This window comes from Belonocnema kinseyi, chromosome 6 (genome assembly GCF_010883055.1).
Source record: "Belonocnema kinseyi isolate 2016_QV_RU_SX_M_011 chromosome 6, B_treatae_v1, whole genome shotgun sequence".
NCBI classification, from domain to species: Eukaryota; Metazoa; Arthropoda; class Insecta; order Hymenoptera; family Cynipidae; genus Belonocnema; species Belonocnema kinseyi.
In genome coordinates this window covers 125,144,536-125,162,997 of record NC_046662.1, presented here as the reverse complement: position 1 = coordinate 125,162,997, position 18,462 = coordinate 125,144,536, and the positions used below count along the sequence as shown (strand labels likewise).

Genomic DNA, 18,462 nt, shown 5'->3' with positions numbered 1-18,462 from the left:
TTAAGAATGTGCATTCGATGACTGTTTTCTACGTTGTTTTGTAATTTTTAAAGAACTATTAATAATTTAAACAATTTCGATTTAAAAAATGAGAGTTTAATATTTTTTCTACGAATAAGCTTAATCTTTACAGAATTCACTGAAAATATCTTTTCAACTATTTTATTGTGTATGATCGTGGTATTTTATTGAACTTAATTTCTATATAAACTAATTGCAAGGAAAGGAGTTGGTCGCCCGCGGAGCGTGCGTATCAGCTTCTAGTATTTGTTATAAATATGTGGACTACCGCACATCAGGGATCGGAAATTGAAACTAACTTAAGGGTTCGACGTATGTTTAAAGAGTGCAGTCCTATGATAGTAGAATTGACCAATCAGAGAATATGTTCGAAAACTGCAATCATCTGATTGATCAAGTCTATTCTTTTAGTCCACTAATCTACCAGCATGGGTCAGCACTCTCGCATAGTTTACTACATTAATAAAATACGTATTTCACATCGAAAATTTATTTCCCTTCTTTTTTATCTCATGCTTCATGTGTTTTCTCAGAGCCCATTTTTGACAAAAACATTTATGCATAGGTAAATTCACTTGAGTAATCGTGATTCGTCATAATCCATGCAAATTGTCGCTCACGGCCAATCACGACCTGCTTAAAGACTTTCCTAACTCACGTGTCACAATGTTACGTCTCTGGCGCTGTAGTAGATTTTTAATTCTATTGTTGTCTCACGCTGATTCGCTGGTTAGTGGGATTCGTTGTTGCCGTTGAATGATTAAAATAATTTCCGGGAGAACACATAGGGTTTGAAATCAAAACTCAATTTAACTGATCACTTAAAAGTATATTATTTAACACGTTAAATAATTTAAACGTTCTACTTTAAGATTTGATAGAATTACATAGTCTCAAAATAGATTTAATTTCAATTTGTTAAGTTGATTGTCGCAGGTTGTAAGTAAAAATTGCGGATCCGAGACTAAGAAATCAGTCGTTTCCCGCTCTGCAAGCTCATTTATCACCTTCATTTTGGTGGAGTTTGCCCCTTCTTTTTGGTTAGGACCAATGGAAATGCTGACGTCATGGAATTTTCCGATCGTTCACCCAATGGTAAAATAGGTAATTTTACTCCGCTTACAGGATATGAGTCATAATGTGACTCATTCGATGATTAGAATATAAAAAATTAGTAAGTCCAAAGTCCTTAGTTTTTGCGTTTTACATTTATCTTATTGCGCCTTAATATCATAAAAGATATTTAAATAGTATTGTGACTCATATTTGGTAATAAGAATAGCGATGACCTAACGTTGGATATATTCTAAGTATAATTTTTATTTTAACCTTAAGACAGAGAGAGGTATCGTTTTCACCTATATTGCTTATTTATCGCCATCTTGTAACATTTATATAACTTTATTCTGCCTTAGTAACATCACGTATAACCGTAAAATAATTTGAATTCTCCCCCTAATCCGTCATTTTGGTCATGCGCGATAGAATTTAGTTCCGGCTTTTGCATTCTGTCGCACATCATACACAGTCCCATAAAATCCCGCATGGCCCATTGAGTCCTGTAAGAAATCCCGTCACGTGCCCATCTCCACCACTCCTTACTATTCCTTCCTGGCTCTGACTACCAATTTTCCAATGCCTGCCCGGATTAGAATATTAAGTCTTGATTTTGTTTTGAGTGTCTTCTATATGTCTGCAAGACGATTATGTCTGGTTCCATCTCACTAGCCAGACATTGAGGATATACATACTTCTCTTGCATTTATGACTGTAGCTGTGCAAAGATAAGAACAGGTGGATTTATAAACTTATAATTTTGTAATCACTAATTGTAAAATAACAAATTCGGAACTAGTCCTCGGTTATGAGCATTTTTTTTGGTGTACACTGTGTCCACACGGATTGAGATATTGTGTTTAAAATTTGACAGATTAAATAAAAAGCACTAAAGAACGTTTGTATACATCAATATGTTTATAGTTTTAAAGAAAGTTTATTTATAAATCGATGAAATAGGATATTACCATTCGAGTTATAGTACTTTGCAGATAATTTTTTGTTTGGTGGATTTCGGATTTTTTGGTTCGCGTATATTGAGCACTGACGCCAATTTTGGACTAAATCGTCTAAAGCTTTAAAAAATTAATATAAGCAATCGAATTTGCTCATTCGTTGCAAATAAATAATTTAGCATCTGCACACACGTAATCTATCATTATTTTTGGAGCATGTTTAGCAATTTCTAGTGGAGAAAAAAAGAAACTTTGAGCGTCGATAAAGTCGAGATCACGTGACTAATTTCGTTCATGAAATTTTTGTGTAGAGAATTAAATGATTTACATTTTTTTTTGTTCCTCACTACGTCCACACGGATTGAGATATCGTGTTTAGGATTTAGGAAGTTATACAGAAAGCATTAAGGAACGTTTGTATACATCAAAATATTTATAATTACGAAGATAGTTTTCTAGTAAAATACTACAGGAATAGGAAATAAACTTTTAACGTCGATAATGTAGATGCATCGATTTAAAAAAATCGAGGAACATCTTAGAATGTGATACTCAAAAATCCGTCCACGTCCCATCTTGAGAAATGTGCATCTTCAGAAAATAATTAAAGTTTTCTAATGGTTATATATTCTTATGGGTTTTCTGTACTGGTGTGAAACAATTCTAAGAATAAAAGTAAAATTTTGCCCGTATAGGTTACGTGTGTACAGATACTTATTTGTTCATTTGCAACGAATGTGCAAATTTTATTGCTTATATTAATTTTTTTCAAGGTTTAGACGATTTAGTATAAAATTGGTGTCAGTGCTTAATATGAGCGAATCAAAAAATCTAAACTGCATCAAACCAAAAATGATCTGCAAACTGCTATAACTCGAATGGTAATATCCTATTCCATCAATTTATAAAGAAACTTTCTTTGAAATTACCAATATATTGATGCATAAAAACGTTTTTTAGTGCTTTTTATTTTATCTGTCAAAATCCTTAAGACGTACTATACATACAGAAAACTTGAAATTGTCTTGGATTGTATTGAATTTACAATTCTATTGGATTTCTATTATATGCGAAAATATAAACAATTGCCTCGAAACGCGAGGCGTAAGCAGCACTTATTTCGAAAAACCACTCGAAGGACGACTGAATTCGACTAACAGCTGATTTCTTACATAAAGCATGAAGGCCTGAGGTCCCACTATGTCATAGAAAAAGAAATAGATCACTACGATTTTTTTCTAAATGTAGCAGTGACCAAGCTCTTCTTTAACAGACTGTAAGTCTTGGGTATTAGGAACATGTTTAAACAAAAGGTGACATGGTCAAGAATGGCAGATAACCCCTCATTAAATTCGTCACTATGTTGCCTCACAGGCCAATTTGTATATGGAATTCTTTTTTGATTAAGTGTTATATTTCCGGCAAAATATTTTTATACGTAAACACGTCATTACTAAACACCGCTGATTACACAAATACAATTAAGGGTTCAGAGCGACGAAATCAAATTCAGAGTAACTTGCTGCTTATAACCTACTATGAAATTTTACAAATTAAGGAATTGAAAAGGTATCTTATGGTCCATTTTTATCATTTCATCGTATTTCACTATTTAACCATTTTTTCTTTCAAACGTCAAGTTAGGGCTATGGAACTCATGCACGTATATTTTTTGTTTTCTTTTCAATTGAAACTTAATGTGGAATAAGAAATATTTTTAATTCAGAAAAATTCAGCGAGTATCCTAGTATTACTCGATTATCCGGGAAACCGAGTTTTCGGTTATTTCCCGGGCACCCGTGTATCCTAGTAATTATCGTTACCTACCATAGGATACCCGGGTCTTCCAGTATCCGAGTAAATATACAACTACCCGGAATGAAGTTCTAGGTCTCTGTCATTTGCAGCCATATCGTTACGTATGATAAATTTAATTATATTAACTTTTTATATACCAAGGAATGTTATCGTTATTGACAGCGACTCTGGAGACATAGTTTATATTTCAACAATGATATTATTTGGGTATATGTTATATTGGTTCACTCATTTCAAACATCAAAAGTATTCTATGAAAGTATATTAACTTCTGGACAAGGAAATGCCGGCTAGCAAATACGACAAGACGTGAGAAATAAACCTTTGCATTTAAAAGCGGAAGCAAACCCGACATCATGAACGCCTTCAAAAGTTTCGGGCCGACACTTACAAACATACAACGATCATCAAAATTGTTGACGCGTGCAATGCATGGAGCCTTGGATGGCCCTAATAGGCGTTCGTTGAGCAATCGCTACTGGCATGGCGGCGCGGGCATCGCGTCTTGTACTGGTTTGCAAAGCACATATTTCCCCTAATTCTTAATAAACGTATCTAAAGCTTTCCAAAAATATTCTTTCAAATATAGAGAGCAGTGTTGAAAAGGGGCATAATTAAATAATAAATCATTTTTAGGACAGCAAAACAATATCTCAACATATCTTCTATGAAAGAAATACCGAGATTTATCAGCTGAACCCATACGAAAAAGAAACGAAATTAGAGGTTAGACCCAAAATTTATAAGTTTAATTACCACTATTATATTTAAATTATAAATCTGCCTTTAAACATTTTCTATAGTACGTATCCATATATAATATCTCTTTTATATAGCAATATCTTATTCTTATTTGATGACAGATGGTAAAAAATGCAAAGGTTGTATGTTAGAAACGAAATTAAAATTTGTTGGCCATTGCCAATGCCTCTTCAAAAAAAGGTAGGAAAAATGTTAAAACTGTCGCTTATCTATTTTTACTTTTATTTTTTAAACAGCTTGAAAAAAAATATTATCAGAAGCAGCTTTCTGATTTTATATAGATTTATACATTTTCTAATTGTTTTTCGACTATCAGCAGAAAGCCCCCAGAAATTCAAAATATCGTTACATATAAATGATGACTTTATTCAAATGCATCTTTTTCCAAATACTCTCTATTCACATATTATTAAAATAGGTATTTTAATGCAAATTTAAGAAATAAATATTTCACCGAAATCATGTGCACATCAATAACTGCAACTTCGTAGGCTTAAGTAAACACATTAATTGAAAGTTTCTACTGGGGCGCATCGAAAACAAAATAGCTTTTAGTCTTATATGGTGCGTTATGTTGTTGCAAATTTGGTTTGAAGTATTTATGACATTTTCTATAAAAAAAAGAAGTCAAAGATGAAGGGAAATACTGAAAAATTATAAATTAAGTAATGGTAAAGAGCAGTTCCGTGTAATCATATTCTGAATGTCATCTATTGTTAGTAATTTCTCTCAAACTTTGACAGAAAAACTCTAAAATAATTGTTGAAAAATTCATAATCTTATGATATTCAAAAAAGGAAATGTTTGTCCTTTCTTTGAACTGTCAAAATTTGGTGATTTTAGTCATATTAATATGTATATTTTTTATTTATTCACAATTAGACACAATTAGAAGTCCAAAACTTTTTTTATTTTTTAAAATCAAATTTTCAAACTGAGTTTTCTACAAATATTTCAGAACCTGAACCATGACAGCGTGCCCAGCACACGTAAGCCTGAACTCTACGTTTTTAATTAATTATCGAATACTAAGGGAGACCCCATTTTTATATTCAAACGGTTTTTAAAGCACATTATATGCTAGCCATAAAAAACATTTTAAAATTTAAAAAAAGAAGCAAAAAATAAATTTTCTTTTTTGATATCTCCTCAGTTAGAACATTTTTTAAAAACAATTTAAGGATTTTTCTGTCAATGCTTAATATAATTTATTAACAATAAATGAAATTCTTCAGATAATTTCACGTGAAGTTGCTTAAAAGTTAATTGTATAAAATAAGAATTGCGTTTTTTTACAATATCTTGCTGTTTACTAGGATATTTTATTACTTTAAAATTTGCATCCTTTGAAACGTTAAACATTAATTATTTATACTATGCTTTTAATCATTTTCGCAAGTAATTTTTATAATTTGATCATTAATTATAATTATGGAAACGTATGTGCTACAAGCAAAAATAATTCTTTTATTAAAAAATTAACGTACAATTTTTTAAGTTTGCACTTTTCGACAGTGCGGGAAATCACAGAAAAACATTAAAAATGGATTTTTTAAACTTTGGTTTAAAAATTTGTTTTTAAAAAATCCAAAAAGTTTTTTAATTCTTATTCAAAAAATACTTCTTTAACCCTCATAGTATCAAGTGAGGTCGGATCCGACCCCATGTTTCATTGTTTGCAGGCTAGTGCATGCGTGGGAATTAGGTACGTATCTTCCGCTTGGGTAAACTTTCCTTCAGTGTCGCTCTACCAAATTATGCAAATTTGCTTTATTTTTTTGCCTTTTTGGCATTAGTCCAAGTTGAATTCCGAACATTTCATTTTATGTGATATTCACTCTAGTAAAGTTATTTTTGTTATCTTCACGACGTAATTTGCAATGGGGAGCTACATTAGGGGAAAACTGTTAATTTCGCCGTAATAGCACTATTAGTTTGGCCTAAAAATCTTTTAATTTGGTCTTAAAAAAGGCGATAGGTGACATGGAAGAAGTCTGAATTAAAAGTATTAAGGGTAAAATTAATGAAAAGTGTTTTATTTTGCTGTATTTTGATAATAAATGATATTGTGATATTAAGAAGAAGTTTATCAGAAGAACTATGTCAGGCCTCGAGTGAGCAACAGAATCAAATTTTAAGAGTATAAAGTTCCAGTATATACGGCACTTCCCATTCTCGATAATTGACTCGATTTCCTTAGGAGCATTTAGAGGAGCGATATTAAAGTTGATGCCATAAGAGTGACAGAAATGGTAATAAAGCACTCTTAGTGTCGCATTGTGCCTTTGAATGTAGGTCGTTCCCGCGTGAGTTGGAAAACTAGATAGTATGTGAGTTAAATGCTCGGGCTGTGCATGGCACGCCCTGCAGCTATCATCAGGAATGGCTTGGCTCAAAATGAGGCGACGGTATGTAAAGGTGGAAATGGCACCATCTTGGCATGCCAAAATGAAACCCTCCGTACCAGACTTCAATCCGGGCGATTGAAGGAAAGCAAAAGTTAGCTCACAAGACATTACTGATCCTTCACATTTCTGTGGAAGATACCGTGCATCCTCTTATCGAGGAGCTGCTCACGAAAGTTTTTCTCTTGTGCTTTCCTAATCAGGGCTTTCAGGAGTGAGTACTCGAGATAGATAAGATTTGATGCATTTTGCTCACCCCTAATACTGAAGTTAAGTTCGAGTGTTTCAGCAGCCTCCTCCGCTGCTTTGTACAGAAACGCTCCTTTGCCCACTTCTTCTCGATTCCTGACCATTTTAAGAAGGGGGTCTCTTCCATTTGCAACTCTATGTGCTGTACCCAGAATAATCCTGTTGTGAAGACATTTAAGACTCAATATTCCGTGACCACCTTAACGGCGTAAAATATACAGTCGCGGATACTTTGTTCCTCGCCAACAGTTCGGAAGAACAAATCTTCCGGAAGAGACGTTTGTATCTGCTTCGGAGAGTATCTTTTATAGATGTCACATCCTGAATGCAGCTCTGTGACACGCCCAGGTATGTATAAGTCTCTCCAACGCAAAGGTATCGTATAGCGCTTCTATCAACGAGCTCAGGATCTTCAGGGATGCCATTAAGTTTTCCTCGCTTCAAATAAACCTTGGCACATTTGTCTAACCCAAATTCCATTCCAATTTTCTTAGTATATCGTTCCACAATCCCTAGAGCTAAATGTAGTTATTCTTTGTTTTTAGCATAGATCGTCCATGCTGGTAGAATGCTGAATCTTTGCAGACACATCTCTCGATGAGCAGGTTCTCCCGCCGTCCCGATACGCCTTTCTTTGAGCCTCGTTGTTCATACATTTCTTGCCACACAGGTTGAATTGCCCGAACAATCCTATCATTTAGGATAGCTATGAATATCTTATACAGTGTGTTCAGACAAGTTATTGACCTGTAATTCTTCGGGTCAGCTAAGTTGCCTATTTTCGGCAGGAGTATTGTGCACCCTTCCACCAACCACTCCGGAATCGGCTCTTCCGACTTCCAATATGAGGTGAAAATACGGGCCAAATGCTGATGGCTTGAAGAAAACTTTTTCCATCAGAAGGTTTTGATACAATCTGGTCCCGGTGCGGAATAGTTCTTCATCCCTCTTAATACTTTTTTCACCTTCTCGGTAGTGATGGGTGGGCATTCTTTATCAGGTGTTATGAGGGCAACACATAACTCCTTGAAGCTGTTTATATTTTCTGAGTCTTCGTCCAGTCTATGCTGTACTTCGTAGACTTCTCTCCAAAATACTTCGATCTCCTCTGGCTTGGGTGGATGTTCGACAGGAAACGGAGGGTCTTGGAAGAGTCGAGATGGGTCAGAGGGAAACTGTTGAATTTCTCTGACCCACCTCTCCCTCCGCTCTAGACTTCTCTTAGCGTCACATAGCATCCGTATTCTCTCAACAATATGCTGCCTGATGGTCAGTAGTTTTGACTTGTTAAGTGTGTGATAACGGATCCGGGAGTCGCGCGCGAACTTTCGAACCTTGGCGATAAAATTTCTGCCAGATGTAATGTAGTCAATCACACGCTGAATGCTGGACGCATACTGTCTTGCCCAGCCTATCTTTATGGTAAGTCGATGCATTCGTCTTTTGGTCTTATGATCAACCGTTGGTTTTGTTTTACGGTTCGCATCGGCCAAAGCTCTCGCTGCATTTTACACACAATAATTGGTAGCCCAGAGGTTGGATTCTCTGGAAAATTGTCCACGAAGCTCGTCATCCATTTCAGCCAGATCCTTAGGCTTAAGAGAAACCTTGGTGTTGATGTTTCTCCGGGTCATAAAGCATAGCTCTTCTTCTATTGGATGCCTGCCCGCGGTGGGTCTTAGTGTTGCCTCTCTTTCTCTATTACCGGCTTGTTCTATCTGTGGTAGAGCAGACGTTCCGTTTTCATAGCCCCTTTTTTGGAGTAGTTCAGCATGGTTTTGCAGACGTTGCTGCGAATAGTGCGAGAGCTCCGAGTGTTTCTCGCACCAGAGAACATGCAGCCGTGCTATGTAACCCCGTTCAGGGGCCACACTCGCATCGTAGCACTCTAGCAATTCGTAATTCTGTCGCTCCGTCCACCTAAAGGTCGCGAGATCCCGCCGATCCATCGCACTGAATCCATTTTGATTGGCTCCCCCCGCTCTAGAGTGGTTGGCATTGTTGGCCGACCCATTGTCGGGAGCCCTGCGCCTTTTGTTATTTTGAACTGCACTTACTACAACTATGTTTGGTGTTGTCATTGTTGTGCCCACGAGAAGCTAGGTAAAGGGGTTCGTCCATCCTTGTAGAGCCCCGCATGCAAGGATAAGGCTGCGTACTCTCAGTGGTCGCCCGGTATCCCAAAGTCACCGTTCTAGACACCTCACCCAGGTGCCATTCAGCTTTCAGCACGGTTTTCACACCTCCGCTTGGGGGTTAATTCCTTCGGGACCACCCCTGCGCGAATCGCGAGGGCCAAGAGCCACGAGCCCCAGGCGCGCTAATACTTGCGAGCGAAGCTAGCCGCTCGTGAAGCGCGCGATGAGAATGTGCCCGCGGAGCGCACAGAAAAAAGACAGTGTTAATGAAGCACCTATATCAGGGTACCAGATACCTGCAACAAAAATTACCTTTGCGGTGTGAATGATGCACCGTAATGCATGGTACAGATTCTCAATCACTTGGGGTACGAAGTGTCCATCACATGGGGTACGAAGTACCGACTACTTTGGGTACGTGTCCGCTGCTTGGGTTACGAAATGAAAAACGTCATTCTTCGCATAATCTACGCGTCCGTAACTTCTTAAATACTTTTTAAGATTCGAAATAGCCGTATCTAAATGCATTGTTTATTGTTTTGACAGCTTTGCCAATTGTACGTCATGGTCATTGAAGTTTAACAGTTGCGTTGTTCGCACTTTCTAAAATTGAACCATTAGGTATTTCACGATAAGTGTATTCATATAATATTTTTATTTTTCAGAAACTATAAAATCGAATAATAGAATTGAAATTTTTTTTGTAACTGTGAAAAATATTTTTTCCCCCAATTATTAAATAATTTAAGTTTTAAGCTCTGGGATTTGTATTATTGTTCGGCCCTCATTGTACAGACATCTTGCCAGCTGACGTCACAAATTTAAATACTTAATACTCTAAATCTTAGCGCATATAGAACTGGAGGGAACCAGCTAATGGCAGAGTTATTGGCAAAATAAAACAGACAGACTATGAGTTAGCGGGGTAAGCTATCTCTCTCTCTCTCTCAGAAATCTGATTGGCTGTTTACCGCTCCCCTCTTATTGAAGGTTAGATAGTTTACATGTATGCGCAAGTGAAAAGCTATTTATGGAGCAAATTTGAAAAGGCCAATCGCGTTGCTGTGCAAGAGAGTTAGTTTATCCCCCAGTCCCAGACAGTGGTGGTAGAACGCGGATATTTCTGGCATGCGCAGTAGTTATTCCTGTGTATTTTTATGTTATGTAAGTGCATGTTTAAATTTAAAAATACACAAGAATCATTACTGGGAAGTCTAGAGATATCCACGTTTGCTCAGAATATAACTTTTTATCTGGAATAATTCATACGTTAATAAGAATACATATAGTTGAGCATAGGCATGTTAAGATACTAGAAAAGTAGAGTATATGGATGCTAAATTCCCCAAGCATGAAGTTGTTCGATATTTCAGATAAAAAGGTCTTTCTACACGCGTAATAGTAGCATCCTCAGATTTGACTGAATTAAAAAAAAACATTCGGAAAACGTAAAAATTCAGTTTGACCAAAATAAAAACTATTTGATTAAACTTTCTATTACAAGACATTAATCTAGAAAGTTTTAAATATTTTTTAAAGCAATACGAGAGCTAAATCTACAATTATTTATGGGCTATAGAACAATAAAATTTAAACAATAATTTATTTTTTGTCGATATGTAAATTTTTACTCAATTCTCGTACTGTTTGTTTCGCAATTATTTAAATTGAAGTAACAGAACCTCGATTTGAACTTCTGGCCAACAAAATACGAAAATTTATATTAATAACTCGAGCATTAGACGTTTTTTGCAATAAATAATGCCTTGAAAAATATAATAAACATTCTGAACATTCATGCGTTAGAAAGAGAGATTCGATAAACTGGATTAGTGGGCATCAGAACCCTATCCTTGGTCATTTCAATCATGCTCATACCTCAAAACCTAGTTTCACGAAGTAAATTCCGCATATCTTCAACTTTTCTATGACCATGGCATGCTTGACATCAGGTGTCAAAATTTTAAAACAGTAACATCTGACGTTTAGTACCCCACCTAGTCGGTATTTCGTACCCTACATACTCGGTATGTCGTACCCCAAGTTCGAGCGATATCTGAATCCCTACCGAGGTACAGTGAACACGATTATATTTTTACCTGCAACAAAATATACCCCCAAGTTTTTACTGTGCGAGCATATTTTTATTGTTTATAACTATCTTCTTCTATACTGATACTAGGTATTTGCAGTTTTTTGTAAAATGTTCAACCTTTTTTCCACTTTTCACTATGTATGGTAATAATGAAAGCAAGTTAAACAAAAAGAGTTCTTTAATTAATTAATTATTGTTTATAACTATCTTATCCGAGATAAGTGCAAGGCAAATTCTGTTTTTTCTAAAATGTTGAACTTTTCTCTTATGCCTTTTTCAGTTGAATAAACATCTCGTTCTTAATTTTTTTGTTCATTTGTTTTAAGGGTTATATGGTTATCCTCGAAAAGCTTCAAACCAACTTTTGAAGATTTCATGTAATGTCCACAAAGTAGACGATAAGTTGAAAATTTATGAAAAAGCTGAAACTTTCTAGCTTAATAAAAATGAGTATCATTAGCAATAAAAATAAATGAGTTGTTTAACTTACTCTAATTGGAAGTTAGACTTATATTTCAATAAAAAAAACTGCAAATCTCTAGCATTATTCAAATTGAATATTATTAACAATAATAATCAATTATTTTAACAAATAATTTTTTAAAATTTAATTAATTATCCACCTGCCTCTAATTGGAAGTTAGACAAAATGTTGAAAATTAAACAAAGAACCGCAATTTTCTTGCATGATCCAAATTAAATACTATTAATATTATTATTCTGAAAATAAAAGTTGAGTTTCAATGAATACATTGATAGTGAGACTCTTTCTTCTTCTTTATTTTTGAGATAAGAATTCACAAAGCTGAAATGGCTAATTTTGTCAATTTATTTGTTTATATACGAGGTGTGTTCAAAAAATAAGGTGACTTTATGGTTTTCTCAAAAAATATTCATTTATTCCTCAATATTTATGTTTTCCCCTTCATAGTAATCCCCCTCAGATATAATACACTTGTGCCAACGCTTTTTCCAATCATCGAAGCACTTCTGATAATCATTTTGGGGTATAGCCTTGAGTTCTTTCAGCGATGCAGTTTTTATTTCCTCAATCGTTGAAAATCGATGTCCTTTCATGGGTCTCTTCTATTTTAGGAAAAGAAAAAAGTCACTGGGGGTCCAAATCCGGTGAATATGGAGGCTGAGGCATGACTGTACTGCTGTTTTTGGTCAGAAAATCTTTCACAAGCAACGATGAATGAGCAAGTGCATTATCGTGATGCAAAACCCAAAAATTGTTTTTTCAAAGTTCCGGACGTTTTTTGCGTATCGCCTCTCGCAAACAGCGCACAACTTGAAGGTAATACTCCTTATTGACCGTACGACCTTGTGGTAAGAATTCCTGATGCACTACGCCACGGTAATCAAAGAAGATAGGGAGCAAAACCTTCACATTTGATCGAACTTGACGTGCTTTTTTCGGTCTTGGAGACTCAGGATGTTTCCACCCAGATGATTGGGCTTTAGTTTCGACGTCATAACCATATACCCATGATTCATCCCCAGTTATAACCCTTTTGAGAAAATTGAGGATCATTATTGACTTCATTCAACATCTCCTGAGCGATGTTCATGCGATGGATCTTTTGATCAAAATTAAGCAGTTTTGGAACAAATTTCGCTGACACACGTCTCATGCCCAAAACGTCCGAAAAGATAGCATGGAATGAGCCAACCGATATGCCAACATCTTCAGCAACTTCTCTGATGGTAATTCGGCGATTTTTCAACACCATTTCTTCCACTGCTTGAACGTTTTCATCTGTTGTTGACGTGCTGGGACGTCCAGGGCGAGGTTCGTCTTCGACATCCTGTCGGCCTTCTTGAAACAGCTTGTACTACTTATACACATTTTTCTTACTCAGAGTAGACTCACCATATGCAACTGTCAACATTTCAAGAGTTTTAGAGCACTGGATTCCACTTTTCACACAAAATTTAATGCAAACTCTTGGCTCCATTTTTTCGAAAGAAGAAAATCGCCGAGCACACCAAACCCTTCTAACCTTTTACGCCTCTGCCAGCAAAACAACACAAGCTATATAGTCAAAACTGTCAACATATGATCGTGACGAGTGTATCAACACAACAAAACAAAAAATTTAAATCTTGAATGTACGTAGCCCGCGAAAATTGAAAAGTCACCTTACTTTTTGAACACATCTCGTATTATTGGTCTGTCATAAAAATTAAAAAATCGCAAACCAAAATTCCCTTGAGAATTTAAGTCTGAGCATTTCTAAAATAAGAATTTTAAAATCTGTTAAGAGATACGACCCTTGGGCGATTATAAACAGTAAATTCCTATTCTGGACCAATGTGCTCCGTTCGAAGTCGCTGGCACTTGTTGACTCCAGTTGAGTGCGCGCGTGGCAATAAAAAATAGCTCGTATCTTTTAAACAATGAGAAAGATTTGGCTTAAATTTTGTCAAGGTTTTCATTAAACATCAAGGAATAACTTTGCTGTTGAAAGTTTTTCTTCCGCGAAACTTACCTGAAGAATTGTTGTCCGTCAAAGTCTGAGGAAACGATTTCTGACGGCAATCGTTCGCAACAATTTTCATGTTGCAAATATTAAAAATATACATCTAACATTAAAAAATTATTGTCATCAGTGGAGGTTTTACTATTTAGAAAAAAACAGGATGATTTTCTCAAGCAGATGCCAAACTTTCGCGAGTTCAGTTTCAAAAGTCATTGATTTCGGTATAATAAAAATTTATGTTTTGTAATTTTCAGTAAAAAGACTAAAAGGAATCGAGCGCTAAGGACGTTATAGAATCAACACGCTCAATTCAACGATTGTTAAAAAATGTGAAAGCACGTAAAGATTTCCTAATATAAGTGATTTTGAATGATTTAAGCTCTGAAAAAATGAACTCTACAAATGAGGATTTCATTCACCAAGTAATTAAGTTTAAATTTGCACACTTTTAAATTCAATTACAAGAAAAATTCAAAGAACAATTTGTTAAATTATATTTTGAAATCGTTAACCTGGAACTGACATTCATCTTAATTTCATCCACTGTTTTCTATGTTGGACTTGGCTATTCTACAAATACTTGAATAAATGTATTTTCTTGGTATATTAACAAATAAATAATGATTAATATACGGAGATACTTTAGATATCAATATTCGGTTCATTCTATATTTATAGTTATAATAAAATTTAAAAATTCAGGGATAATCGGGGTACTGCTATAAAGGTTTCTACATTCAGGTAAAACATTAAAAAATCTAGTTTGTATTTTTGATAAGAAATGAATCAATATATTTCAAATTAATTGCAAAACACAAAACCAATGAATACGCTCGACCCTTATGTCAAATAAAAATTCGTCTTTACTGTTATAATAGTTGGGTCAATTAAAAAATTGTATATTAAAAAAAAAAAGCAAAGATATCCTCTAACTATATCCAAAAATGAGTGAATCTTTCTTTTCAGAAAAAATTTAAAATACAAATTTCCTTTCTTCCAGGTCTATAACAATCATAACAATAAAAAATGTATCTTTTTTAAGTTCAGAAAAATTTAAAAATCAACACTTCCTCTCATCCGACTCAGTAACAATATTTTTTTTTATTATTCTTGCCTAATTTAGTACAAAAAAAACGAAAATAAACAATTCTTTCCTCAAACACAATAAAAATCTTGAAAAGAAAAGAACACCTCTTCCAATTAAAACATGGTGTCTCTGGCAACTCAATAGAAACTTTACAAATTTAAAATGTACTACCAATTTAACAAAAATTAGAATTTTCTAATTTCAAGGTTGATAACCAATTTTAAAATACAATACTTTCCCTTCTTTCACACAATGAAATTTTAAACCTAAAAAACTTCCTCTTGCAATTGAAAAGAAATTAAATACCAAAATTAATTTAATTTTAAAAAAATTTTATCGTTTCCAATTAATAATTTTCAATTGTTACTTAACGCTAAAATAACAACTGTAACGTTTAAAGTTTAAATGTTGCACTCTAAGATTTTTAACATTCAAGGCTTTCTGTTTCAAACGATTTAGTTTGAAATTGTTTAGTTTTGAATATTTGATGCATAATTGCTTATTCAGACATTTTTTTGAATTAAACATTTTCGAACTGAATGGGTTAAACATTTAATATTTTCGACTTAAGCCATATATGAATAGGATTTTAAATAAACTGAAAGCGTTTAATTAATGAATATATTAATTTTAAGTTATTTTCACATTGCAATTAGTTTATGAGGTTTGACTCAGTCAATTCAAGTAGCTTAATTATTAAGGCTTTCGAATTAAAAAAGTTGAATTTTCACAGTTAAAACCTGTAAATTGTTTAATTTTAAATCGATTTAAAATCTTAATGTAATTGTACAACTTTGAAAACTCGAAATACAGTTTAGTTTAAAAAATCACTAATTAATCTATAGTATATTGATTTATTTTTTAATTTATTCGATTATGAATTTACGTTTAAAAATGAAGACATAACATCGAAAAAGTGTAAAGTATAAGATTTTTGAATTAAGCGTTGTAAAGTTAATGATGTGGGAATTGAAACAATTAACAGCTAAACTTAATATTTAAAAAAAGGTTAAAATCGAATTTATTCTTAATTGAATTATATCATGTGATATGATATTTGTGATATTCCAAGTGCCAAATAGAGCGAAATAGAAAATTAAAAATTTTGAATATATCATTCATTACAACGCTGCAGAAGGCTGATGACCTTCTCAGCATGAAAACAAAAACACAAACCCAAGACGACTCTTTCTGTTCCAGTTCTGCCCCCCCCCTTCTCCCAACGCACCCTTATTAACTGAAGTTTTGGTGGGACTGACGTTATAACTACAATCTCCACCTTATGAGGTTTTGCTACTTAACTTTGACATGATTTCGACTCAGAAAATAAACTTGTTGCATAAAGGAGATAGTTGAGCGTATAATCTAAACAATGAATAATACAAACTACAAAATAGCCTCAGAAAGGACTGGAACTTTAATTGACAAAAGGCATACACACGGAAAATCTAAAGGTCATGTTTCAGGCGACGAATGGGGACTGGGTGTTTGGAATGCTATGGGGGTAAATGATCTCAAGGTAAAAGAATTGCGTGAAACTATGGACGCGAGGAAACTAGATATTTTATCTATAGATGAAACAAAGAAAAAGGGATTTGAAACCAAAGACATAAAAAACGGCGTGTTGAAAGGCGGATTTAAAATATGGTCAGGAGTAGACAGTGAATCACACGGTAAACAAGGAGAATGGTCTGATTTTGAATGAAAGAGCAAAGCAGCATCTCGGAGACCATGGTAATAGTGATCCCAGAGAAGTAAACGACGCCTTCTGGGACACTTTAAATGACACAATAAATATTTGCGAACATGGGGAAAGAATAAATCTACTAGGAGATATGAACGGATGGGTGGGAATCCAAAACCAGGATACAGAAAGAGTACTAGGTAATTTTGGGGATCCAAGAACAAACTATAACGGAGATAAATTAGTTGGTCTATGCTTAGAAAGAGGTCTGATAATCGAAAGCATAGATAGGGCCACATGGGAGGACCGTATAACAAACAAAGATATAAAGGGCGCCTGGACAAAGTTACGGGATATCCTTGTTAGATGTACGATCCAAGTGTGTGATACCGCAGTTGTAGGAAGAATGTCTGATGATGCGTGGTGGAATGATGAAATTCAGACTGCCCAAAAAGCAAAGAGAGAAGCGTACAGAAGAACTTTGAACATCGCAGGTCTTAGCATTAAGGAAAGAAATAGATATAGAAATGATTATAGACACGAAAACAGGATACTCCAACGATTAGTTAAGGAACGTAAAGATACAATTAGAACAGAAGAAGAGATAAAAATACAAAACGACTTTGAAGGAAGCAAAAAACTACTTTATAAAAAAATGAAAGGAAACAAAAGTACAGAATTTGTTAACATGAGAAATAGTAGGGGGGAAATAGTATATGATGAATACGGAATACTAGAAGCTTTCAGAGACTATTTTAGGAGACAATTCGGAGATGAAGCTATAGGACACGACAACTGCGATGTTGAACACGATGCGATAGAAAACTCAATTGAGAAAGTATGTGTCACTGAGGTTAGGGATATAATTAAGAACTTGAAGACTGTAGACTGTATTAACCCTGAAATGCTTAAACACGGTGGCGAGTGCATACCACATAGACTGTGCGAATTGATAAATTTATGTTCCGAGATGGGAGATATCCCAGACGACTGGAAAAAAGCGATTATCGTACCAATATAGAAAAGAAAGGATGATAAAAGCGACTGCAATAATTACAGAGGGATTAGCTTATCAAGTACCGTAAGTAAAATATACTCAAAAATACTTATTCGTAGGGTAATGAAAATAACAGAAGCAAAGATTTCGGAAGTCCAAAATTGGTTTATGCCAGGGAGGTCATGTACGAATCAAATGTTTAGCTTAAGGAAAATAACAGAAGAAAGTTTGAGAGTAGGTAAAAAAGTTTTCTGTGCATTTGTTGACCTAGAGAAAGCTTTTGACAAGGTAGATAGAAGTAAACTTTGGGAAGTCCTGAAAGAGTATGGAGTCAATGGATGGCTCCTACAAGCTATAAAAACAATATATACGGTTAGCAAAGCGAGTGTAAGGGTTAATGGGAAACTGAGTGACTGTTTCGATATTATTCAAGGAGTTCGACAAGGATGCATTATGTCTTCATGGTTATTTATATTATTTATGGACAAGTGTTTATGAATGGCTCTTTTCGACGAAGAGGGTGTGGATCTCGAAATAGTAAGGGTGCGTGGGTTAGCGTTCGCAGATGATAGGGTTGTTATGGCAGAGTCAATCGAAGACTCACAACGAATGTTGAATAAACTAGATGCAAGCATGAAGAGCATGGGCCTCAAAATTAACGCAAATAAAACAAAAACTATGGTGTTCGAAGGAAAGAGTGAGAAAACA

General features: G+C 34.7%; 1 protein-coding gene across 11 annotated transcripts in view; it reads right to left on the bottom strand.

Annotated features, from left to right (window-relative positions):
* LOC117174109 overlaps positions 1–18,462 on the bottom strand; it is an 829,515-nt gene that overhangs the window by 297,526 nt on the left and 513,527 nt on the right. Inside the window, exon 10 of one of the 11 annotated variants that reach the window (XM_033362879.1) lies at positions 940–1,795. The exons of the other annotated variants lie outside the window; for them this stretch is intronic. Coding sequence (XP_033218770.1) covers positions 1,784–1,795 — 12 coding nt within the window. The 3' untranslated portion in view covers positions 940–1,783. Of the gene's footprint in view, positions 1–939; positions 1,796–18,462 lie in introns of those variants that run through there. 11 annotated transcript variants of the gene reach the window in all.